Source organism: Carassius gibelio, chromosome B2, assembly GCF_023724105.1.
Source record: "Carassius gibelio isolate Cgi1373 ecotype wild population from Czech Republic chromosome B2, carGib1.2-hapl.c, whole genome shotgun sequence".
Taxonomy (NCBI): Eukaryota; Metazoa; Chordata; class Actinopteri; order Cypriniformes; family Cyprinidae; genus Carassius; species Carassius gibelio.
In genome coordinates this window covers 4,131,801-4,157,565 of record NC_068397.1, presented here as the reverse complement: position 1 = coordinate 4,157,565, position 25,765 = coordinate 4,131,801, and the positions used below count along the sequence as shown (strand labels likewise).

The window sequence follows — 25,765 nt, the reverse complement described above, 5'->3', positions numbered from 1 at the left end:
TTAATTTAAAAGAAATGTAGTGATTAGTCTACTTAATAACTTTCATTTTTATCTTTGGTATCATCAGGTTATGATACAGTACTTTAATCCAAGTGTTTTCCGGTGTATTCTCCTGAGATGGGCCCGTTTGCTTGGATTTGCTATCGTCTACGGAACAGTGATTCTCAAACTGTACAGGTACAAATAATGCTGACAACTTCACAGTAAACAATCATATTTCTGCTGAAGTCTGCCTGAGAAAAAAAGTGTTGCTTTAGGTTAGCACTTTTATATTTGTGTCTTGTCCTTGTTTTTCATACCAAGGGTTTTAAAGGTGTTCCTGTCCCGCTCTGCCCAGCGGATCCCGTACATGACCAGCTGGAGGGTTCTGCGTCTGCTTGCTGTAATTTTGCTGGTGGTCGTGTGGTTCCTCGTGGCCTGGACCTCAGCCATATGCCAGAGCCCTGATACCCATGATGCCCTCATCGACATCGGTTTCACCCCAGAGGGCCTGCAGTTCAGCATGTGCCTGTTGGACAGCTGGGACTACATGATGGCTGCTGGTCAGTTCTTATGCTCAATGTTATACTACCCTAACCAGCACTGGAGAGCAAAATACAGACAGCGACACACTCAAACCACAATTAAACATTTTATTAGAGGAAATGCAGGTTTAAAAGCCACCAATAAATATTATATGACATCAAATATGCTTTATATACTTTTAGAATAAGTATATCATGAAGAAGTAGATTGCAGGGGTCAATGTCTCTCACACCTGCTGCCTTCGTTTGTGCTACCAGCAGCTTCAAACAAAAGGAAAATGAGGCAAGAATGCCAAAGTCTCAGGGTTATGGATGCAACTTTGACAGAAGAGATGTGGGATGTATAATCGGATCATCTGAGTGTGGCCAGACAGCCTTTAAAAGCATGAGAGTGTGAGACGTGGCCAGTGATGCAGAGACGGCTCTCTCTGACAGCTCCAGTAACTTCTGCTTACAGCGTGAAGACAGCGTGAACTGCATGGAGACAGCCGGAAACTCATATCCATTCATGCACACAAACAGAGGCATTCTCACTTGTAATATTTCAATGGTGGAAGGAAAAAGATATAAGCTATACTTATTGTACTTTTTGGTCCTTTTTGAAGAGTCTCATTTCTTATTTATCCCATTTTCCTTCAATTTTGGGTGCACTTTTCCTTTAGCATATAGGGTCAGTATAGTTAACTAAAACTATTATCATAAAAAATATATAATAAAGAACTTGTTACTTGAAAAAAAAAAACCTTTAATTGTCATTTTACTAGTTGCCAAGTCAAGTTTAAACTATTGTACACAAATTAATAAAACAAAAAATATAGATGTATTTAACAAAACACAAATTTACTAAAACTAAAATGAAAACAAATAGATCAATCTGTAACAGTATCTCAGTGATACTTAAATATATATTATTCCAAACACTGTAAATGTAAAATTTACACTGATTTCCACACTCTGCTTGCTTCTTTTGATCTCAGCCAAATGTCAACTATTGCTACTCACAAATCAGCCAACCAACTGGACCTTATTTACATACGACACTGCTCCACTGATCATATACTGGTTACTCCACTGCACACCTCGGATCACTTCCTCCTCACTCTTAAGCTCAACATGGTCCCTGACACATCACTTACCCCTCCACATGTCATATTTCGATGTAACCTACGCACACTTTCACCCTCCCGGCTATTCTGCAATGGTTTTATCTTCACTTCCTTCCCCTAAACTGTTGAGATGGAATAGGATCAAGCGAGCAAGTAGTAGGGTGATTAGAAAGGATGAGTTTTGACACTTCTGCCTTAGAGAGTGAAGAGAAGGATGTAATTGAGTGTATGTTTGCTGGTGATATGAGCCACTCACATCATTAACACATCCCTCTACACTGGTGTTTTTCCCTCATCATTTAGACAGGTTCGTATAACTCCACAACTTAAGAAACCCTCCCTCAACCCATCTCTTAGAGAACTACAGACCAATTTCCCTTCTTCCTTTCATTGCAAAAACATTTGAACGAGCTGTGTTCAACCAAGTCTCTGCATTTCTCACAAAGAACAACCTCCTTGACAGCAACCAATCTGGCTTCGGAAGTGGACATTCAACTGAGACTGCCTTGCTCTCAGTTGTTGAAGCCCTAATACTGGCAAGAGCGGAATCCAAATCTTCAGTACTTATCCTGCTTGATCTGTTCACTGCTTTTGACACAGTTAACCACAAGATCCTCCTATCAATCCTACTGGCAAAGGGAATCTCAGGAACCACACATCAGTGGTTTAAATCTTACCTATCAGATAGGTCCTTCAAAGTATCTTGGAGAGGTGAAGTGTCCAAGTCACAACATCTAACTACTGGCGTGCCTCAGGGCTCAGTTCTTGGACCACTTCTCTTCTCTGTCTACATGGCATTATTAGGTTCTGTTCATTCAGAACCATGGCTTTTCATACCACTGCTATGCTGATGACACTAAACTACCTCTCATTCCATCTTGATGATTCCATCTGTTTGTGGTCACAAATAATTACTTATTAAAATAGGTACATGTGATTCAGATGCAGACATACTCTCTGAGTAGGCACTTTTTGGAATAAGTACTTACTTTATAATGGCATAAAAACAAAACAAAAAACAAAACATCATTTAATTCAAATGTACTATTTGTCAACTGTCCTACCAGTGTCATTTGCTTTCCTTCACTGCCAATTAAAGATCTTCTCCCATGGCCTCATGGGATAGTAAAGTGTCCATCAGATGCACACTTCAGAAACTCCCTGGAGGTAGTCAATCATCTGGAAACCTATTGCCTGCTGTTATATGAATACTGTGAATCTGGATGTACTACTCTTTCACATACAGTTTTTTCACCTCCTATATAGTATAGGGAAGTGTGATAATTCAGATGCAGCCTCTTTGTGAATCTTTTTGCTTGATTTATTAAGATGAACCATTTCATGTTGGCATGCAACCATTGGGTTGTGTTGTCTATTTATAGTCATTCTCTCTCATTATACTCACATCAAATGGCAAAATCCACAAATCAGCTAAAATTAATTATTTTGCTGTGGAACGGTACACTGAGTAGCTATGCAGTAAACATGTCATAGTATTTCTATGGTCTTCAGTCCATGTGGTTAAAGAATGCCAAAATAATTTGGTGTAATAAAAAAAAAAAACTGATTTTAAATGAGAAACAGTTCTCAATTCCTAGTCATATATGTTATATATTTTATATGTTCATTACACACAGACTAGTATATTTTAAATGTTTATTTCTTTTAGTTTTGATGAATATATCTGACAACTAAGGTAAATCCCAAATTCAGTATCTCAGAATTTTTTTATATTACTTAAGACCAATACAAAGAAAAGATTTTTAGAAATCTTGCACAACTGAAAACTATGAACATGAACAGTATGAGCATGTAAAGCACTCAATAATTAGTTGGGGCTCCTTTTGCCTGAATTACTGCAGCAATGTGGCGTGGCATGGAGTCGATCAGTCTGTGGCACTGCTCAGGTGTTATGAGAGCCCAGGTTGCTCTGATAGTGGCCTTCAGCTCTTCTGCATTGTTGGGTCTGACATATCGCATCTTCCTCTTCACAATACGTTAAGGTCAGGCGAGTTTGCTGGCCAATTAAGAACAAGGATACCATGGTCCTTAAACCAGGTAATGGAAGCTTTGGCACTGTGTTCAGGTGCCAAGTCCTGTTGGAAAATGAAATCTGCATCTCCATAAAGTTGTTCAGGAGCAGGAAGTGCTCTAAAACTTCCTGGTACACGGCTGCATTGACCTTGGACCTCAGAAAACACAGTGGATCAACAACAGCAGCTGACATTGCACCCCAAACCATCACTGACTGTGGAAACTTTACACTGGACCTCAAGCAACGTTGATTGTGTGCCTCTCCTCTCTTTCCCCAGACTCTGGGACCCTGATTTCCAAAGGAAATGCAAAATTTACTTTAATCAGAGAACATAACTTTGGACCACTCAGCAACAGTTCAGTCCTTTTTGTCTTTAGACGATTCTGATGCTGTCTGTTGTTCAAGAGTGGCTTGACACAAGGAATGCGACAGCTGAAACCCATGTCTTGCATACGTCTGTGCATAGTGGTTCTTGAAGCACTGACTCCAGCTGCAGTCCACTCTTTGTGAATCTCCCCCACATTTTTGAATGGGTTTTGTTTCACAATCCTCTCCAGGGTGCGGTTATCCCTATTGCTTGTACACTTTTTTCTACCACATTTTTTCCTTCCCTTTGCCTCTCTATTAATGTGCTTGGACACAGAGCTCTGTGAACAGCCAGCTTCATTTGCATCTTGCCCTCCTTGTGCAAGATGTCAATGGTCGTCTTTTGGACACTGTCAAGTCAGCAGTCTTCCTCATGATTGTGTAGCCTACAGAACTAGACTGAGAGACCATTTAAAGGCATATGCAGGCGTTTTGAGTTAATTAGCTGATTAGAGTGTGGCACAAGGTGTCTTCAATATTGAACCTTTTTACAATATTCTAATTTTCTGAGATACTGAATTTGGGATTTTAATTTCATTACTTGTCAGTTATATCATCAAAATTAAAAGAAATAAACATTTGAAATATAACAGTCTGTATGTAATGAATGAATATAATACACAAGTTTCACTTTTTGAACGGAATTAGTGAAATAAATCAACTTTTTGTGCTATAGAAAATAAAGTTTATTATTATTATTATTATTATTATTATCATCATCATTATATGTATGGTCTGATCATGGAATTTAGAGATTAGGCAAATTCAATTCAGATTTATAACATTGTTTCAAATGTCGCCTTCAAGATGTACATGCACTGTCTAATTGGTGTTACATTGAGTGATGTGGCGAAGAAGAGGATGAGGCAGAACAGCCTTTCAGACTGTGTGAAATCACATCCTTTTAGCTTGCATTCCCAGACTTGACACACTAAATAATTAGTGACGGCACTGTGCTGTGTCTCCTTGTGTTCCTGTTCCAGCGGAGTTCCTGTTCCTGCTGTGGGGTGTCTATTTGTGCTATGCCGTGAGGACCGTTCCCTCTGCTTTCCACGAGCCTCGCTACTTGGCCATCGCCATATATAATGAACTCCTCATCTCTGCAATATTTCACATCATTTGGTGAGCAATGTGCATTGACAACAATGTACTAAAAACATACTAAAAAGTTTTTCCTTTGCATTATTGAAATGTTTTGTGTACAGACAACAACACTGTCAAAACGGTGCCTGTTCACTGGGATCTGCAAAAACAGATCAAAACACTGTATTATTCATGACAGGCCAGTAGATGGTGATGCCATTTTGTAAAGAAATACTATTTGCCTGTGCAGATATCTAAACACATGATATGCATGTACACAATGTCACTGTTTTCACTTTTTATTGCTATTTGTAGTTTACACAGAGATGATAACAATGTTGTTTTTCAAAAATTTTCAGTTTTTAGAAATGCCATTGTCATGTAAATGAATGGCCAAATTGCATAAAATGTCTTCTGTTTTTAGTTGAAAATTGTGTCGTGTACACACTCCTTATTGCAGTCAGCTTCAAATTTCTCTCTCATCTATGCTTCTATTAGCTTTCTTGTATTTTCCACTTATATTCCTTTCATGAGCACTGCAAACACAGATGAGTAAAGTATATCGGCATGCAAAACTGTTGTGAGACATTCGTGCTCACTTTCATGTCTGCATTACAAACCCAGCACCATTGCGTTACTGATTATAAACCATTTTCATTACAAACTGGGTCAAATCAAATAGCCGATGCAGGGGGGCCGATAGCCGATACAAAGCCGATAAAATATAGATAGATAGATAGATAGATAGATAGATAGATAGATAGATAGATAGATAGATAGATAGATAATTGTAATTAATATTTAAGAGATTTGAAATAATTTGACAATGTATTAAAAAATAAATGTGTAAAATAAACATACTTTAGATGATTGTAGTAAGTTCATAGGAGGAAAGGAAGAGGACAAGGGGTCGGATGGACTGCTGACAAGTTTTTAATAAAATAAAAAGTAATCTTCACAAACGGTTCGTCTCCTGATTCTCTCTCCTGCTGCAGACTTTGCTAAACCCCCCCCCCCCCCCCCCCCCCGCCACATACCCCCACCGCCTGACTCAGGCCAGGGAGCCATCCCCATTTCTGGAGAGGAAGTCGGCCACAGCCATCTGAACACCCGGCCTGTGGATCACCTTGAACTTAAAAGGCTGTAGAGCCAGATACCAGCGAGTGATCCGCGCATTGGTATCCTTCATGCGGTGGAGCCACTGCAGCTGAGCGTGGTCCGAACAGAGCTTCTTCGAGAGCTTCCGGCTAATGTACAGCACTGGCCGTTCCTCCCCCTCTATCTCCTGCGACAGTACTGCACCCAGCCCCCTGTCCGACGTGTTCATCTGCAACAGAAAAGGGAGAGAAAAATCAGGAGAATGGAACAAAGGCCTGCACACTTCTTTGGGTTGGCCGTGAGTCCAGCCCCCTTCAGCGATCTCAGGACAGCCCTCACATGTTGCATACGCCACTGCCAATCATTACTAAATATAATGATATCATCCAGATAGGCAGCCACATATGCAGCATGGGGCCGCAGAATCTTATCCATGAGGCGCTGAAAGGTGGCCGGTGCCCCGAACAACCCAAATGGAAGGGTAACAAATTGGTGTGATCCAAACGGCGTCGTGAAAGCTGTCTTTTCTTTGGATTATGGAGACAAGGGGATCTGCTAATAACCCTTTGTTAAGTCCAATGTCGAATAAAAACGAGCCGAGCCTAGCTGATCAAGCAACTCGTCAACCCACGGCATTGGATATGCGTCGAATTTTGACACAGCATTCACCTTGCGGTAATCCACACAGAACCGGACTGAGCCGTCCATTTTCGAAACTAAAGCTATCGGGCTCACCCAGTTACTATTGGATTCTTCTATTACCCCCATGTCAAGCATTGCACCTAATTCAGCCTGAACTACCTTTTTCTTGTGCTCAGGTAAGGGATACGGCCTGCTGCAAATTACCATGCCCGGCTCTGTCTCGATATGGTGCTGAATCAGGTTTGTACGGCTCGGTAGGGGCGAGAAGACGTCGGCAAATTCTGCCTGTAATTTCATTAGATCAGTGAGTACTTTCTCTCCCGGTGCAAATTTGCGCAATCTAGTTCCCCTGTTAAACAGCTGTAATGGAAACAGGTCAATTTAGCTCAAAGGGAATAATTTAATAATTTAAAGGGAATTTGAACAGAATCACTGTTTCACGGCTGATCACTGAGACGCCCTGCGATTCACAGTAACAAGATCGGCAGTTTAAGACATTAACTTGTAAGCACAAAACACAAGATATTTCTCTTTTCAATATGAATAAGGCTTTATTAGATAAATCTAAGACATAGAAACTAATCTAACACATAAACGCACGCACACACACATTCACACAAGTTGCAGGAAGATCGAAAGTTAGGGAAAGATCAGTTTAAGAGAATGGAAATATGGAATCCCAAGTTTACAGCAATACGTTAAATTGCATAGACATGAACAACCATCAATCACGTAATTAGCCCTCGCATTGAGTTCCTCAGTGAGGTTAAAATTATATTAGATACACCAGTAAAGGTCACAGTCTGGAGGTAAAGTTACTTGCGTCTCCTGTGAAAAAGAAGTCCCGGTGAAAGGACTATCCCGAGGTCGTTGATTGGCTGGAAGTTCAGTCGCTGAAGTGACCTCTTGGGAAGCCTGTGGTTGTTGGGCGTTGGTTGAAGATGGAGTTGTGTGGCTGGTTGGAGTTGAAACGCGCAGACGAGGTCGACGTTACAAAACTTAACTCAGAACACGAAACTCTCAAACGGAAAAGAAAAGAAATAAAGTTTGACGAGACAAGGTGGTGATCCTTCTCATCGTGGCTAAGTAGCAGCAGGCATGCAGGCTGAAGCACGCTGCAACCCCGCTCAAAGAGTGATGACAAACAGCATGACTAAAAGCTAAAGCACAGGATAGAACTAAAAGCAAAGATTTTATGGTGTCCTAAGTATTTAAACTGGCCTGTTGGCAACACCTCAAATGTTGTCTTGACCAATCAGATATTATCTTGGCTCGGGGGTATCATAAATCATATGTTTATCTTACCAAGCATGTGGTCCGAATTTTCCTGCCTTGCAGGGTCTGATTTTGGACATGATTCCTATTACCAGGTTATGATATATTTGACAAATAAATGATTGTCAGGACAATATCAAGCAAGCAGATTCGATCACACACATAACATAACTATGAATCGTTAAGCTATGCCATAGTTATTAAAAAAAACATACACAATAAGTGATTATAACATGATAGTCAAATGTGTGGGTTACACATAAATTAATATGGAGTGAAGCGATGGACTGATTCATTTATAAGTCTTTTGAGTTCATTCTGGTCCATATATATGTACAAAAACCAGTTTCTTTGTCATTCTCTGACATAGGGATGTTCTGTGAAGAGGTTCAAAGCCCCCCCCCCCCCCCTTAGGAATTTCAGTCTGGTTCTGCTAGGTGGGGGAAGTCAATGGAAGTTTTTAACTCGATCTCATGGGTTTGCATGTGATGTCCAGCGTTGCATTTCCATTACGAACAATACATTTGACACCAAATTTCTCTTCTTCGAATTGAAATTGTCAATAATTGTTCTAGTGGTGTTAATGTTGAAAGCTGTTGTGTGAACAAGTTAGTTGGTCATCTTGCTTGGTTCTTGTGGCACTAGAACTGATTTATGACTTCCTGAGGAATGCGGCTCCGTGTTTCAAACATCGCTTTGATAGACTCTTTAATTTGTCTGGTTCGACTCATTTCTGTTACACAGCTGGCTCTGGCGGTCCTCGGCTTGTAACAAATTCTCCATTGATAGCTGCCCCAGAGTGTGGAGTTTTGTTCTCAAGTCCAGCACATACTGAATTTAGTTTTTGCCACTCCTCCCAAGTTTCTCTCAGTACACCCAGCACCCCTAGAGGCTGGCGTCCATAGAGAAGCTCAAAGGGGGAAAACCCGTGGAGGCTTGTGGGACCTCTCGCACAGCGAATAACAAGGGCTCTAGCCACTTATCCCAATTCTTGGCATCTTCTTGAACAAACTTCCGGATCATGGATTTAAGCGTGCAATTAAATCGTTTGACCAGGCTATGGGTCTGTGGTTGATATACGCTAGTTCAAATCGATTTAATGCCCAATAATTCGTACAGTTCGCATAGCATATGTGACATAAACGCCGTGCCTTGATCGGTGAGGATCTCTTTCGGAATCCCCACCCGGGAGATTAGACGAAACAGGGTGTCCGCAACACTCTCAGCAGAAATGTTGCGGAGGTCCACTGCTTCAGGATATTGTGTTGCATAGTCAACTATGACTAATGCAAAGCGATGTCCCCCTGCAGATCGCTCTAATGGCCTGATGAGGTCCATACTAATTCTCTCGAAGGGGACCTGCATTAAGGGAAGGGGGCGCAAAGGTGCTTTTTGGGCGGCCGGTGGATTCACCAACTGACATTCTGGACAAGACGCACACCACCTGCACACGTTGTCGTGAATGCCCGGCCAAAAGAAACGGGTCATGGGGCGATTGAGTGTTGCTGCCTGTCTCAAATGGCCTGACATAGGATTAGAGTGAGCAGCATGGAAAAGCATTTCCCTGCGACTCTTCGGAATCAACAACTGGGTTGTATTTACTTTTGTCCTAGCATCTTGGGTCACTCGATACAACCGATCTCTTAAAGGTGCCATCTGTAATGTTTGGCAAAAAAAATCAAGTCATACTCCACATTCCATAACAGATGGGGGCAGTATGCCTCAATAAAGTGAATTGGTCTACTCTAGAGTAACAAACGAGAAACGGCATAGTCTCTATGCTCCGCCCCTACTTTCACAACAACACTACATTTACATTACATTTACATTTACATTTACATTTACATTTAATCATTTAGCAGACGCTTTTATCCAAAGCGACTTACAAATGAGAACAATAGAAGCAGTCAGGTCAACAGGAGAACAACAACAGTATACAAGTGCCATGATCAGTCTCAGTTAGTCTAGTATAGAACGCATAGCCAGGATTTTTTTTTTTTTTTTTTTTTTTTTTTTTTTTATTAAATGAACAAAGACAAGAAAATGAAAAGTACTGGTGTTAGTAGGTTAAGTGCAGGCGAAAAAGATGAGTCTTCAGACGTTTCTTGAAAATTAGTAAAGACTCAGCTGTACGAATTGGGATTGGGAGGTCATTCCACCAGCTGGGCACAGTCCAGGAAAAGGTCCGTGAGAGTGATTTTGAATTTCTTTGGGATGGCACCACAAGGCGTTGTTCACTTGCAGAGCGCAAACTTCTGGAGGGCACATAGGATTTAACCAGTGAGTTTAGGTAAGTTGGTGCCGTGCCAGTGGTCGTCTTGTAGGCAAGCATCAGTACCTTGAATTTGATGCGAGCGGCTACTGGTAGCCAGTGTAACCTGATGAGGAGAGGAGTAACATGAGCTTTTTTTGGCTCATTGAAGACAACCCTCGCTGCTGCATTCTGGATCATTTGCAGAGGCTTGACAGTACATGTAGGAAGGCCCGCCAGGAGAGCATTACAATAGTCCAGTCTGGAGAGAACAAGAGCTTGGACAAGAAGTTGGGTTGCTTGCTCTGACAGGAAGGGTCTAATCTTCCTAATGTTGTATAAGGCAAACCTGCAGGACCGGGTCGTTGTAGCAATGTGGTCAGTGAAGCTTAATTGATGATCCATCACAACACCTAGGTTTCTGGCTGTCCTCGAAGGAGTTATGGTTGACGAGCCCAGCTGTATAGAGAAGTTGTGATGAATCAATGGGCCACTACAGCCATAGCCGAAGCCTGACTGTGCGTTCACAACGCCGGCGCTGCTCACGACGCTGCAGAAAGATTTGTGAGCGCTCAGACGCTCTAACGTAGATCGAATGCTTATTTTGTATTTAAAGCAGCCGCAAAGCAAACAAGCTTGTTGATCTCGTGCAGACTAACCACAAGGAGTTATAACCTCATTAAATATTGTTGTGGACGGAATATTAGGATCCTTTACTTAAAATGAACAATCTCATACACCTTGGTCCACGTATCACTTTTAATTTTTTTTTTTATGTCCCTGTAGGCAAACAGGGACACATCATAGATTAATACAAACGCTTTATTCTGCTTGGGAACTTATGTGCCAACTCTCAAGCATTCACCGTGAGACACACGGAATTGACTCTTTTCACACGCTTTCACGCCACACATCAATTTTTTCATGCACAGAAAAACCACGAAGCAAAGAGGACACGGAGACCAACAGACTAGACAGAGCAGGTTAGTTATGATAATAGGGCTGTGCAAAAAATCGAATGCGATTTTCATGCACCTCTCATCAGTAAAGACGCTCCTGTAATTAGAAGTATATCTCCAGCCTGTGCGTTCAGATCAGGGTTGCCAGGTTTTCACAACAAATCCTGCCCAGTTGCTTCTTAAAACTAGTCCAAAACTAGCCCAATCGCGTTTCCGGGAGTTTCCCCGATAAAAATTGCTGCCCGGATTAAAATCGAAATTTTTGGGAAGGGTTTCCCTGGTAAAATTAGCATTTTAGGGGCTAAATATCACATTATTGGTATTGGGATTGCTTCAAACCGCGGACATGAAAAACAACCGCAGACTTGGCAACACTGGTTCAGGTGGAGCGGCAGTAACTGCACAGAGCCTTAGTCTACCGACAACTAACACAAAATCGCTTTCAAAATCGACAAAGAATCGCCTGCGATTTTAACATCGATGTTGTGTAGATTGTCAGTGAATTACGGCTCTGTGTAGTAAATGCCAACCAGTGTTGCCAAGTCTGTGGCGGTTGTTTTTCATGTCCGCTGGTCACAGCGACCCCAATACAAATAACGTGATATTTAGCCCCTAAAATGCGAATTATACCAAGGCAACCCTGCTAAAAAAAACTATATTTTAATCCCCAGGAAGCAATGTTTTATCGGGGAATCTTCTGGAAGCGAGATTGGGCTAGTTTTGAGAAGCAACTGGGCAGGATTTGTTGTGAAAACCTGGCAATCCTGATCTTAACACACGTACTGGAGATATACTCCTAATTACAGGAGCGTCTTTACTGATGAGATGTACATGAGTAAAGACATGCACAGCCCTATATAATAAAATGGGTAACGTTAAGTTATAGCTAGCTAATTATCAAACGCAGCTACGGTTAGCCATCGCTAACATTAGCACGTTTATCGAACAGCCTTCGATACATTTCTATGTTATAACTTCCCGAAAACAAATACACAAACATATAAAACAAACTTCTAGCGAAATACTAACAGCATCTAACTTGCAAGTTCAGAGTCGAACCTCATTTCTTTCAGGTCCATCAGTTGTCTCCAGCGATTAAAAGCAGTGCCGATGTTTACTCTGGTATTCTTATCGGATCTGATTTGTGATTCCGAGCGCGGTTGTTTCCCTGTAGCGGGTGTTGGTCTCTTGCCAAGGGCTGCAGCTATCCTTCCGCTCTCTTCTCTGAATTGAAAGTAGTGGGCTGTACTTTCCACACGATTGACATAAGGTCCAGGTACGCCCTGCAAGTTATTCGTGTATTGTAGGTTGGCTGGTGGTAATGTCGCCCGCATACCGCCTCCCACGGCCGAAACTGGTATTACAACACCTGCCGGGCCGGGGCTAGTAATGCTAATGCTAATTAAGGTTGATATCTCTGCAGCACTATAACTTGACATTTTTTTAATGACATCATCGCCCTTATTTCTTCTCATTCTTTTGATGCGTGTAGGTCATGTTATGGATATTTTTACCTCAATTTCTGCATATGGCACCTTTAAAATGGCAAAATACAGATAGGTGAGCGGATGAGCAGGTTGGAGAGGCTGGCCATCAATGGAGCGGACCTGTTGAAAAGCATGTTTTAATGTCTCGTCCTGAGACTGCTCCAGAGGAAAGTCATCACGCTCCGAGAGAATAAGTCTCTCGATTTCGCTCGGTTCCCCTGAAGCAGAACCCAGTGGTCCTGGCTCAGTTTCTCCCACCTGCATCCGCGCGGCCCCCTTCCATGCCTTATTTCCCCAAGAGGCATCCGCACATAACAACCCCAATAAAACTGATTCGTTCCCAAAATTATCGGATGCCGGAGGTGGGGACTAACCTCCACCTCCACACTATGCTTTTGACCCCGGAAATGAATAATAAGCAGGACCAGCAGATACTCCACCACATCCCCATGTACGCACCACACCTTAACCACACGGCTTGAATCAGGCTTTGATAGATTGAGGTTTGGTTACATCCTGAATCCACCAAGGCCGGATATGTAGCCCCCTTGATACTCACAGGTATTTGGTACTCTCCTGCCTGACCGGAGGTGGCCTGTGGGACATCCGGGACCCGGATCATCGGGACCCCACCTCCATCACTCCAACAGGCCAGCCCAGACCTCCCCGCCACCCCAATGGCAGGGAGTGGATTGGAGAATTGGCGGGGCCCTTGGACTCACGTGATGCCCTTGGTTGAACCCCTCGGCTGGACACGAGGAGGGCCGGGTGCACGGGACCTAGGGAGATGGACAGGTCAAGAGAGAGAAGGAGGGGGGAGATAGGGGGAGAGAGAGACCCCTGGGCACGTCACCATGTGTGTCCTCCGCTAGATGGATGGCCAAGTCCAGTGACGTAGGACGGTGGCACTGGACCCACTCCCCCAGGTCCAGTGAACGGAACCACTGGTGATGCTGCTCTGGGGTCCAGCCGACCCACTGAATGATGGCCCTCTTCAGGGCATCGAAGACCAGGAGATTCTCCACCGGTAGCTGTTGTGAGGCCACCTGGGACTCGCCCGAGAGCAGGGGGATCAGCCATACTGGCCATTGGTCTCGGGGCCAGCGGCACGCTTCGGCTGACTTCTCAAGAAGTTATGGGAACACTTCTGGGTCGTCCTGCGGTCCCATTTTGTGGAGGGGTAGGTGAATGGGAACCACGGGCGTGAACCTCCCAGTTGATCCAGCGCTGGAACCTCTCGCAATCCTCCTGCTGGGCTTGTAGGATGATCAGATCTCAAGTCCAGCAGGGACTGATGTTGCTCTTGGTGCAGAGCCACGAGGGATGAGATGACGTCCGCAAATGGCGTGGAGGACGGGCTCTGCATGGCGACGGCACTCCTTCTTCCTTTCCCAGGTTTCAGCACCAGTGAAGTAAGTTCGTAGGAGGAAAGGAAGAGGACAAGGGGTCGGATGGACTGCTGACAAGTTTTTAATAAAATGAAAAGTAATCTTCACAAACACCAATGGTGACTCTTATTCTGACACTAGCACGCGCTATCGGCAAACGCTTACGGTTCACTCCTTCCGGTTTAAGTCAGCAGTCCATCTCTCTCTCGACTGCTTCTGGCTCTCCTGGTGTTCAAGAGAAAGGTGTTGATCATTTCCGCCCAAACCACTCACTTACCGTTCGTCTCCTGATTCTCTCTCTTGAAATCACAAGTTTAAGCATTCAATAACAGGCTGACCCTCACATAGAGAACACACAATCATGCTGGATAAGAATGCACACTTCACACAATCTCACAGCTGGATTCGACTAGAAGTTTGCAAGGTTTGTGAAATTACATGTTCATTAGCCATTTGGACAAGAGCGGTCTAGGCCTGGATTTTATTTATTTTTTATTTTATTTTTATTTTTGAACCATTCAATAAAACTTTAATAATAAAATAAACACAAAATAGTGCGACACAATATAAAATCCAGGCCTAGTCCTATCCTTCCGGAGTTTTCTCCGTGGGACACGAGACAGGTGAGTGGCACAGATTTTGCGCATTCTCATTAACTCCACCGGCCTCTTTCTGTTCCCACGGCTCTCGGCCCCTCCCCTCTAATCACAACAACCTTGCCAAAATGTCTACATTGTCCAGGATTTCCAGTACCCATCTTTCTTAAACATGTGTCACAGTTGTTATTTTTAGATCATTAATAAAACTCCACAGCACTGGCTGAATAACTCCGGACTACAGAACTGGGCCACGGGTTATGCCTTCTACTGCTGTTATTAGAAGGTTCATACCCATGATAAAGAGGTTAGGGGAGAAGGGACAATCCCGTTTGGATTCCCTTCTGGAGTTTCTTCCAGTTGATTGTCCACTGGGCTGATGTAAACCTCAGTTTAATCCCCCCTAGACAGCTGATGATCAGTTCTTGAATAACAGCTGGAATATGGTAATGGTCAAGTCCAAGCTAAATGAGGTCATGTGGAATAGATCTATAAGAATTCACTAGATTCAACCAGATCACTGTTAAACTGCCTGTCTTCTGTTTGGTCTCTCTGATCAACTGGCTGGTCATTGATGTGTGTTCCAGACAGCCTGAAAAGCCTGGCATACTGCCTTTCTGAATGGAAGTATTGGTGTAATTGTTCTGCATCAAATAGGTGGTCAACCTTTATGCAAGCACTGAAAGGAAAACTTTGCATTCCACGCTCAGGAGGGAGACTGACCTACCCTCATGAAAGGAAAATATATTTACCAATATATTTCTTAAAATATATTGTGATATATTGTAATATATTATTTTCCCTTTTTATTTTCTAATATTTTATATATTTGAATACATTTAATAATATATTGATGAAACATATATTATATAATATATTGCAAAATATACAAATGATGGCCGCTTTAAATATATTGTAATATATTGGAAAAAATAAATATATATAAGAATATATGCCTAATATATTACATTATATTTTCCAATATACTGCAATATATTTTTGTTTCATAAGGGTAAACTGAACCATTGTGGGGGAACCCTCTTCTTATGGGATAAAAAAAAAACTCTGCAAGTTTCCAGCTTGCTGGAATTGACCCTTTGGCCCAGATCACCCTCAAAAGCTTCCACAACCGTCACAGAAATGATGGGCTTTTCTTGTATACCTTATATGATACACCACCTGGGCCTGGGGCACCTGAAGCTTTGGCTCTTTTGATGATGTCTTGGAATTCCTGCCAAGTTGGCTCCTTCTCGTTCAGCATGACTGCTGGTTTTTCTGGTCTATGAATATTCTGACTGGCTCCAAGACCTTGGCCCCTGATGGGGTCTTCATGAGCTTCTTTAAGGAACTCCTCTACTTCCTCTTTTGGGCTAGTTATTATAACAAACAGTTTGGCTGAGAAGAGTCTTTTTGAAACCATACAGGTCTTTTAGGAACTGTGCTCGCCTCTTTTCTTTCATCCTCCTCTGCTGTCTAAGGTGTTCAGCCCTGCAAAGCTTCCACAGCTGTTCCCTCAGCTTGCTTGTAAAGTCTTTAATCCCTTCTTTTTCAATATTAATAACAACTTGTAAAAGTGTTTGTCGCATCCGATTACCCTTTTAACATAAATCGTGTAACCAAGCCCCCTATAATGACTGAAAGTTGTCTGAGCCCCAATTAGAAAGTAAATCACATCAGCAGAACTTTGCACTAGACTTGTAAAAAAGGTGAAGCGCAGTGGCCTCAGCTAAATGACATGCATCATAAAGACAGCACTGATCAGCCACTTGAGATAAGGTTCATGAAATATTCCTGCTGCAGACAGCTCATGCATAAAACTACTGAACCCTAAAATAAACCCATTCACCCTGTTCCTGTCTCACCCTCAGTCTGCCATCTTTCAGACTTCTCTGGTGCTCCTTCATTTTACTCTCTTTGACCACAGAATTCTTTTCATTTATTTCTCCTATAAATAATAAATACAAGTCGTAGATCTAGCAAATGGAAATTTCGGAAATACTGCATTTCAGAATTTGTTACAAATAGCCATGAGCTCTCTTGAGCTTTGGTTCTCAACTTGTAGGTCATGACCCAAAAATAGGTCACATGCCTGTGTCATGTCATGTCAGAATGAATGTAACGGTATCGGTTTAGTGAACATGGACAACACCATAAATTAGTTATTACCAGTGTGATTTTGTATTTTCCTTATTGTGCCCTTCAACCGAAGTTGGAAATATCATAATTATGAAATCCGAGCACATGAATGTCTGAGCAAAGTAATGATTATGAATAAGATGACACATCAGCTGTGACACTGGAAAGGGGGGAGTTGATTTAAAAAATCATGGAAAGTAATATCATACAGTGTGTCTGTAATCTATCAGTGAGCAGAAAGCAATTTGTAGTGAATTATTATAATTCTTCGAGTTAATACATTTTCAGGGTTTGCTTTATGTAACACGTTTAGTTTTGATATGCATAGATATGTGTTAAAATAATAATTGTCATAATTCTGATGTAGTTGTTATGTGGCATGTACTCTGAGGTGCACTTGAAGACAGTATAAGACTAAACTTAGAACCGCATTTGTTACACGGCCGTTGGGCCGGGATGCCAGATCGTCTAGTCCCTTCAAGTGCCGCGGTCAGAGAGAAGGATTCAGCTGCTTCTGTAAGAAGCCGTCGCCCCTCACACCCTGGACCGAAGAGGGGAGCTCATGCGGCCTCCGGACTTCGCCCCTTACTTGGACCCTTCCTGATCACTGCCCCAGCTACATGAACACCGCAGCACAATGACACCAGATTCCTTATTTATTTTAGATAATCTTCCCTTTTGGACACTTTATTTCCCTGTGTTTTGTTATTTTCTATTATTAAAAGCCTCTATGAGGCCTAACGACACCCCCACTGTCTTGTCGTTTGCTCCTCCCGCCACATTACAAAAATGTCAGTAGTCTGCCTGTTAAAAATGTTGCATATTTTTTTGGGTCTATGCAATTAATGTCAATACATTTAAGTTTATTTTTTTGAGGCAACTGCACTATTTTTTAATGATAAACAGTTATAATCTGGGTCCTGAGTCAGAACCTCTGCCCCAGAAAACTTGTGGAGTAAAAATGCATTGGTGTTATTTATGATGAAGGTATCACAATGCCTAGCAGATTAGCAGAATCTGTTTCTCCACACTCCGTTTCTTCGGCGATGTCTGCAACCCCTGCTGGTTCTGGCAGATAAGCTCTGTTTGTCTGAAAAGTGGTGATGCCCTGTTTTGATGCTTTGCCAAAGCAGCTCTTATAAGGCGATGTGACTAATGAGCCAGAATTTCATTTCTCTTTGCAAAACAAAAGAACCGTGACCTCCGTTGCTTCCAAAACCATCAGGATACCTAACCCTGTTGTTAAACACTGTTCAAATAAACAGAGCAAGCACTTAGATGGCACACCACGCTTACAATTACATTTGCCCTCATTATGCTATTTAAAGCTCTTTTTCAGATTTTGAAGCTCTCTCTTGTTGTAAAATTTGCTCCTGATCCTAAAAGGTTCCCCCTTTTATGTAGCTTTGATCTGCCATTTGTGATGCTCTCTCAAAAAAAGTCAGAGGATCAGCCTGCATGTGGTGATGAAAGTTAGCAAAATGGCTCAAATTAATTTTTGGCACCTTTAACAAGTTTTGGTCTGATCTACAGGTTCTCTATCGGCAGTGGGCTGCATCCAGACTGGATGCTAATGTTATTTTTCATCCACACACACCTGACAGTGACAGTTACTTTAGGATTGCTTCTCATTCCAAAGGTGATTATCATCCTTCTCACTAAATCTATAGAATGTCTGCAAACAGTTTATGGATATTAACACAGTTGTGTTTTTGAGAAAGGTTCATAGATTGTTTCATCCTTCACTGCAGTTCTTGTTCACTGGAACTCATACACGGGAAGATATAGCCACAGAAGCTTATGAAGATGAGCTGGATATGGGTCACTCAGGCTCCTGCCTGAACAGCAGCATAACATCTGCCTGGAGTGAGCACAGTCTGGATCCTGAGGACATTAGGGTAAGACATCTTCACTGGCTCTTTTAGATACTCAAACAATATCCTTAAAATCTTACAAACATTTGCAGTGTTTGAAACCTATTGTTTAAAAGTGTCTAGTGTTGATTGGATTTGTGTTTAAATTTCAGTAAACAGTGTTGTTTGTGATATCTCTGGGGTTTTTTAAGTACTCTTATAGTGTTTCAGACTTTTTCATTTTAGTGATTTACAGTAATAGCAGTTGAAGACACAACTTACCTTGAACTTTAGAAAACTATACTTCTTAGCAGGAAATTCCTATCATAGCTCTGAATATTACAAATAATTTTAGCCATCACTGGTTACCTGTAAATAAGGTAATGATGATGAGCATGACAGAGGCAGTGTTTATTTTGATTCCAGTCTTACTGAGGTGACAGCACGAGTATATTATTGTGTTCCAATGGTAATGGCATTATTAATATTGAACTGCTTTCTTTAAAATACTTGTTCTTTATGACTGCCATCTCTCTTTTATATATGTATCCAGTAATCAATAACTTTCCATTGTGTGTTGTTTCTCAGACATCTAAATTTCTGATGGAGACCAGATCACAAGCAAAATATGATCTGTTCACTTTAATGTAAAAAAAAAAAAATACAATAGCCTCTTGGCCAGTACCCTGACACTTAGTGCAGTTGTGCTTCTGGCAACTGGAGTTCAAATCCCAGCTTTTGGACCTTTCCAATCCTGTCTTTCTTCTTGACTATATTCACTTTACCCTTCATAATCTACTTACAAAACACTTGATGTAAGTGTTATTGCAAGAAAATTGGGTTCTTTTTCACTTAATTCACATTTGGTCAGTTTAGACTAGATACTGTATGTGTGAGATTTGTTCTACTACAAGAATGAAAACCTTAACTATGTTTTGTGTGTCAGTTTTATGTGTTCTTTGCCTTCATCAGGAGGAGCTCAAGAAACTCTACGCCCAATTGGAGATCTATAAAAGAAAGAAGATGCTGGCCAATAACCCTCACTTACAGAAAAAACGCAGTTCCAAGAGAGGACTTGGACGGACACTAATGCGCCGCATCACAGAAATACCTGAGACAGTGACTCGACAATACAGCCGGGAAGATCGAGATGCAACTGACCATGGAAGTAACAGAGGCACCCTGAGAAGAAACCCATTTGAACCGTCTCACTCTGGGAAGTCAAGGGAAGAATCGTTAAAAAGCAAGATGTTCTCATTGAAGAGATCTCATAGCTATGACCATACGCATGACCAAGGTGGGGAAACTAATGGTACTACTGAGACTTCTCTGCTTGACACCTTGATGGGCCGGAGGTCCAACAAGAAGAACCCTGAGGTGCCAAAGGTAGAGTTAACTGAATCTACCGAGTTAGTGCCCTTAGTGTGCAAGTCTGCCAGTGCACATAACCTAGCAGCAGAAAAAAAGCCTGTACATCTTAGGACTTCAGTGTTACAGAAGTCACTGTCTGTCATTGCTAGCGCCAGAGAAAGGACACTGGGGATTGCGGGGAAGACCCACAGTGTGGAAGATGCCAGTAAAAAGGGTCTCAAAGCAAAGGACAGTGCTGCGCTTTCGGAAGTCAGTGAATCCCCTGAGTGTTTACCAAAAATGATCATCAGCCAGTCAGTTGAGTACACCAAAACACCTAGTAAGATAGGCATCATGAAGCAGCAAGTGAGTGGCAGTCAGCCCTCCATTTGTTCAGAACCAGGAAAGAGCAAGGACCTCTACGACCTCTCTGAGGTGTGCCCTTGGGAAGTGGAGGAGTTACCCACTCCAACAGAGGGAAAGTCCCAGAAGCACGTTTCCATTGCCCCCACCGAAACCAATATGATCCATGGGAATAGTGCAAAAAGTGGACACAAGTCTCAACACAAACAAAAAGGGTTAGGCCAATCTCCATCAAACCGGCGCCGCTCCAGAGATAAGACTGGGGACAGGGATGAAGGGAGGAAACCCAAATCACCTCTCAACCTCAGTGCCCACAAAGACGCAAGTCCATGGAACTTCGAAAATCTACCGGTGCAACAAATGGAGCCTGTAGGACTGTCCCCCGTGAGAACAAGCCGCAAGAAAAGTGTCACTCCCACGGATGGAAAGCCCAAGATCATCCTCTCAGATATCTCCAAGTCCACTGGAAGCCTTTTGCAGCCTCCAGCTCTCATGGTGGATATATGCCCATGGGATTACGATCCCACTCTGTCCCCCAAACAGGAAAACACTTGCATCCCCACACATCATTCAAATTCAAAGAGAAGAGATTCTTGTTCAAAAAGAAAAGGATCCTGCTTGTCCAAAGACAAAGCTAAGGATAAAGAAGATGACAAACGAACATCCAAGAGTAAGGAGCGGAGAAGCTCCTCAAGCAAACCCTCCGAGAAGCATCGCACAAGCCAGTCATCAGAGGGAGACCAAGTTGCCACAGTGGCATCTGGAAGGAGGAGGAGCTCTACTAGAGACTCCGGCATCAGTAAGCATGCTGACGTTTGCCCCTGGGAAACAGAGGTATTGCCGAGTGTTACCTCAAATGATAAACAGCCTCCAACGACTGAGAACCACACAACTCGAACACCCTCCACTTACCTCAACATGGCTGCAGTTTGTCCATGGGACTTTGATGAGAAGTTGTCAGGGAAAAGTGCATGACACAGCAATCACAAAATTAGAGCACTCCAGTAGTGTTTCTAAGATAAAAATTAAAGCCTGTTCACACCAAGAAAGCTAACTGTAATGATGGTTTCCACACCAACAACAGACAAGAATGTGCGCTGCAGTTATATCATCTGCCACCTTAAATGCTCCTTGAAGTTGGGTGAATTCTTTTTGGCTGTCAATGTTTTTTTCTTTATCATTCATCAGCTAAAAATAACATCATTCTAAAAGTGATATTGCTGTGGTGTGGAATTTGCATATATTTAAAACAATTATTAAAACTTTTTAAAAAGTTTTCAGTAAGTTTCCATATATACCAAGTAAAACACTTTTTCATAAGTTTTCAATTCTTATTAATGTAAAATGTAAAAGTTTCATTCACAAAAACCGGCTTCCAGTTGAAATAAAATGGAAATGGCTTCCAACTGAAATAAAAATATAGTGCCTTGCAAAAGTATTCAAACCCCTCTCATTTTTCAGTTTCACGCTTTATAGTAAGTTATTTATTTATTTATATATTTTTATGTGACATTTCTTTCATTATATTTCATTTAAAAAAACATAACACAGTGGATGTCCCAGTGGCACTTCTGTTTCAGTGATCAGGAAGTGTTTAGGCAATGCAATGTTCAACACCTAAATAATACCAACAATCTCTTTAAGAATTACTTCATTATTTTTTTCTCACAAACCTTTTTGAAAATTAATACTCTAGTTTTTCAAATCAGTAAATAAGGCACTTTGTTTTGGGTGTTTGAAGACCTTCACATGGCACAGTTAGAGAGAGTGGGGTAAGATGAGACACATCCTGTATCTAGGAAACTGCCCAGTCTTTATGCAGTTCATTTTTAGGCTGCAATATTTGGTTATTTGATGGAATAAACCACACAATCCTAACCCTAACTCCAGTAATTCTCTGGGCAGGCATATTATTAGTAATTTTGAAGGTCAATGTTTATATATATATATATATATATATATATATATATATATATATATATATATATATATATATATATATATATATATATATATATATATATATATATATATATAAGATTTAGTTAAGTTTACTTATAAAAAAAAAGAAAAGAAAAATGTCCACTGTTATTGCCCTCGAAAAAGTTAAAGTACAGAAAACAAACATTTGTGTAACATTTAAAATATAGCTGTTGTAATGTTTCCATGTGACAACTATCTCCAGTCTCTGCTGTATATTATACATGTTGGTGACTTGATAGATGTAACTGTATATCAGTGATTTGGCTACATAATACAACTAAAACATTGCATTTAGACCTTTTTTGTTTTTAATGGTGGGGAAAATTACTTACAGGAATGTTGAGCTTGTAAGAAATCCTATTTCACTGGCCCTATGCTATAAATGTTTCTTATAAGAGCAGGTAATAGGAGGCTCATCTTACCCTATTATTGTCTACATTTTTTTTAATTCATTGTAAAGATTTGTGCAAAAATATATATAAAAAAACATTTATTTAAAACTTTTTTGAACAACAATATTCACTTCATGCCCACTTGAAGTGTAAGTGATGAATAATTAACATCTGTCTTTTAAAAATATATCCCTCAAAAACCTTCAGTTTACCAAATATATTTTCGTATTCATGGGTCTACGATGTTTTAAGCATTCATTTACTTCATCAAAGAGACCCAATGAATGGTAAACTGTACACCAGCAGGTTGCAATGTAAATCAGTTGTTTCGTCATTCTCTGTAAAACATTTGTATCAGTAAACTGCATGAATGCGAGTAAACCAAGCTACATTTTTAATCCATATTGAATATTGAAAGAGTATTGCAATTCAAATCATTTGTTTGATCACTGCATGGGCGCACTTATCTGTTGCATTGTTGCTGCACAGTATTGTTTTTGTTTTTTCGTTTTTTTTCCATTTTATAAAATCCCCTTCTGTTCTGTTGTGATTTGTATCAATATCAACTACTGTCTTTAAGCATAATTAGTGATGTCACCCTATTGATGATTGTTGCATATACAATTATCAAATTGGCTCTTGCATGACAGTGAGTAGGTCTGTCTTTTAAATCAGCAGGAGTGTTGTGTCTATTCAATATCTCAATGCAAAGTTACATCGCTAACTTCAGTATTATGCAGTTGTTATGCTCTTTAGCAATCCAAATGGAAACATTTCTACTGTAAATAGATATTGTATGCTTCTTTGTGATAGCATGTACATACAATACTTCCTGCAATAAAAATTGTGTTCTGATTTTACTGGCCTCATGATCCTCATCATACACTTATATACGGTGAAGTTTTTAAGTAGTCCCCAATGCACTCTTGGGTTTGCTTTATGACTACCAAAGAAAAACAGATTTGGAGATATTAAGCATTGCATCACTTGCTTCACCAATGGATCCTCTGCAGTGAATGGGTGCCGTCAGAATTTGAGTCCAAAGAGCTAATAAAAACATCATAACAATTTATAAGCAACCCTCACCACTCCAGTCCATCAGTTAACATATATTGAAGTGAAAAAAAATGCATGTTTGTTGGATACAGGTCCATGGTTAAGATGTTTAAGTTTAAAACGCTGCTTCTGGCCAATATAGAGTCCTTAATTCATAATACTGCGTACTCTAGAGAAAAATTCTACACCCATTGTCCTCTCATATTAAAATCCATCAAAACACTTGTTTATATTTATATATATATATATATATATATATATATATATATATATATATATATATAATTATGCTTGATCTGTGCATATTTCTCTTCTGTTTCAGACTTGATGACTTTTCACTTTTTTATTTTTCAAGTTAGAAAGTTACATTTAAAAACATCTTAAGGTGTTCCTTAACTGTTCCTTTAAAATGTATCAAGGGAAATAATCACCCTAAAACAGTTTTTTTAAAGCCCACTTCTAGGATTCATTTAAAGTCATAAAATCTCTTATGTGGAAAAGCCCATTCAAAAGTAGCTTTTCTCAATATTTATCTTTAGTCGTCCTAAGCACCTATTTGAATAAGTATAGCCATCACAAAAAGGCTGAAAGGGAAAATAATTAAAAGTACAGCAACCCAACATTCCCAGTCCCAAAAGATACTCAAGCCTTAATACAATCTTGCGTTCATGGAAATGTGCAGCAGAAGACAGTGACACATATGAATTATTTGCTTGATAAGCTGAGAGGTGTGAACAACATGAGGTAAGTACTGTTTGTGTTGAGTTAAATCAAATAGTAAGACTGCCTCCCTGTGGCTACACACCAACAGTTCACCGTGTGGCTTAACTGAGCAAGCAGTGCAATGAGAATGTTATGCTGTATATATTTACATTTACATTTATTCATTTAGCAGACACTTTTATCCAAAGTGACATACAAGTGAGGACAGTGGAAGCAATCAAAAACAACAAAAAGAGCAATGATATATAAGTGCTATAACAAGTCTCATTTAGCTAAACACAATACATGTAGAAAGGGCAGAAATAGAATTAGAATTCAATGTGGGCCAGACATGAGCCTGTTAATAAGAATTTTGTGGCCAGTTTTCTTTCTTACCACTAGGGATGCTACAGTGTTTTAGGTTTCCTTAAGTAAAGCCATGTGGTAGAGAGAGTTAGCAATAGCAAAAAGCAGTAGCCACTAGCCAGCATGACTCTGAAAATATTGTGCTGTGACCTGGTTGCAAAATGTGCCATATCAAGCCCAGTCTAAAGAAGTTTTTTTATTTTATTTTTTTTAAATGTGCACATTGCTGATGATGTTTGCAGAGATGGTCCATGTATGTAATGCCTGCGTTTGGATTGATGCCAAGAGTTTAAGACAGTGTATTTACATTACATTGCTTTGTTTGCATTCTTTAGTTTATATATATATATATATATATATATATATATATATATATATATATATATATATATATATATATATATACATTTGTGTATTTTCATTTTTGGATGTATGTTGCTGTGTTAACTTGAATTGAATGTTTTCTATTTTGTATTCAATAAATCCATTGATTTGAAAACCCTTTCACTACTGTACATTTCTGACATTATAGACATTAGTTATGTGGCGACTGCAATCCATTTCCGATGTATAATAACTGATTTCCTCGGAGGCAGGAAAGTATCAAGGCACGTTCAAATCCAAATTCTCCTTTAGTCTCTGTCAGTCTCTGGAGGTGCCTTGTCCTGATCTAATTTGATCAGTATATGTATCCTTCGCTGCTTTTGATATCCCACAATTCTGTGCATTCCTTTTCCTGACTATTGAGCTAAAA

The 25,765-nt window shown here is 40.6% G+C and overlaps 1 protein-coding gene across 1 annotated transcript in view; it reads left to right on the top strand.

Moving 5' to 3' along the window:
* LOC127950425 (probable G-protein coupled receptor 158) overlaps positions 1–22,290 on the top strand; it is a 48,737-nt gene extending 26,447 nt beyond the window's left edge. The window contains exons 6-11 of the mRNA XM_052547468.1: positions 68–177; positions 304–542; positions 5,015–5,153; positions 18,480–18,585; positions 18,698–18,844; positions 19,772–22,290. Of these exons, the coding sequence (XP_052403428.1) occupies positions 68–177; positions 304–542; positions 5,015–5,153; positions 18,480–18,585; positions 18,698–18,844; positions 19,772–21,487 (2,457 nt within the window). The 3' untranslated portion in view covers positions 21,488–22,290. The remainder of the gene's footprint in view (positions 1–67; positions 178–303; positions 543–5,014; positions 5,154–18,479; positions 18,586–18,697; positions 18,845–19,771) is intronic.
* Positions 22,291–25,765: the final 3,475 nt, after the last annotated feature.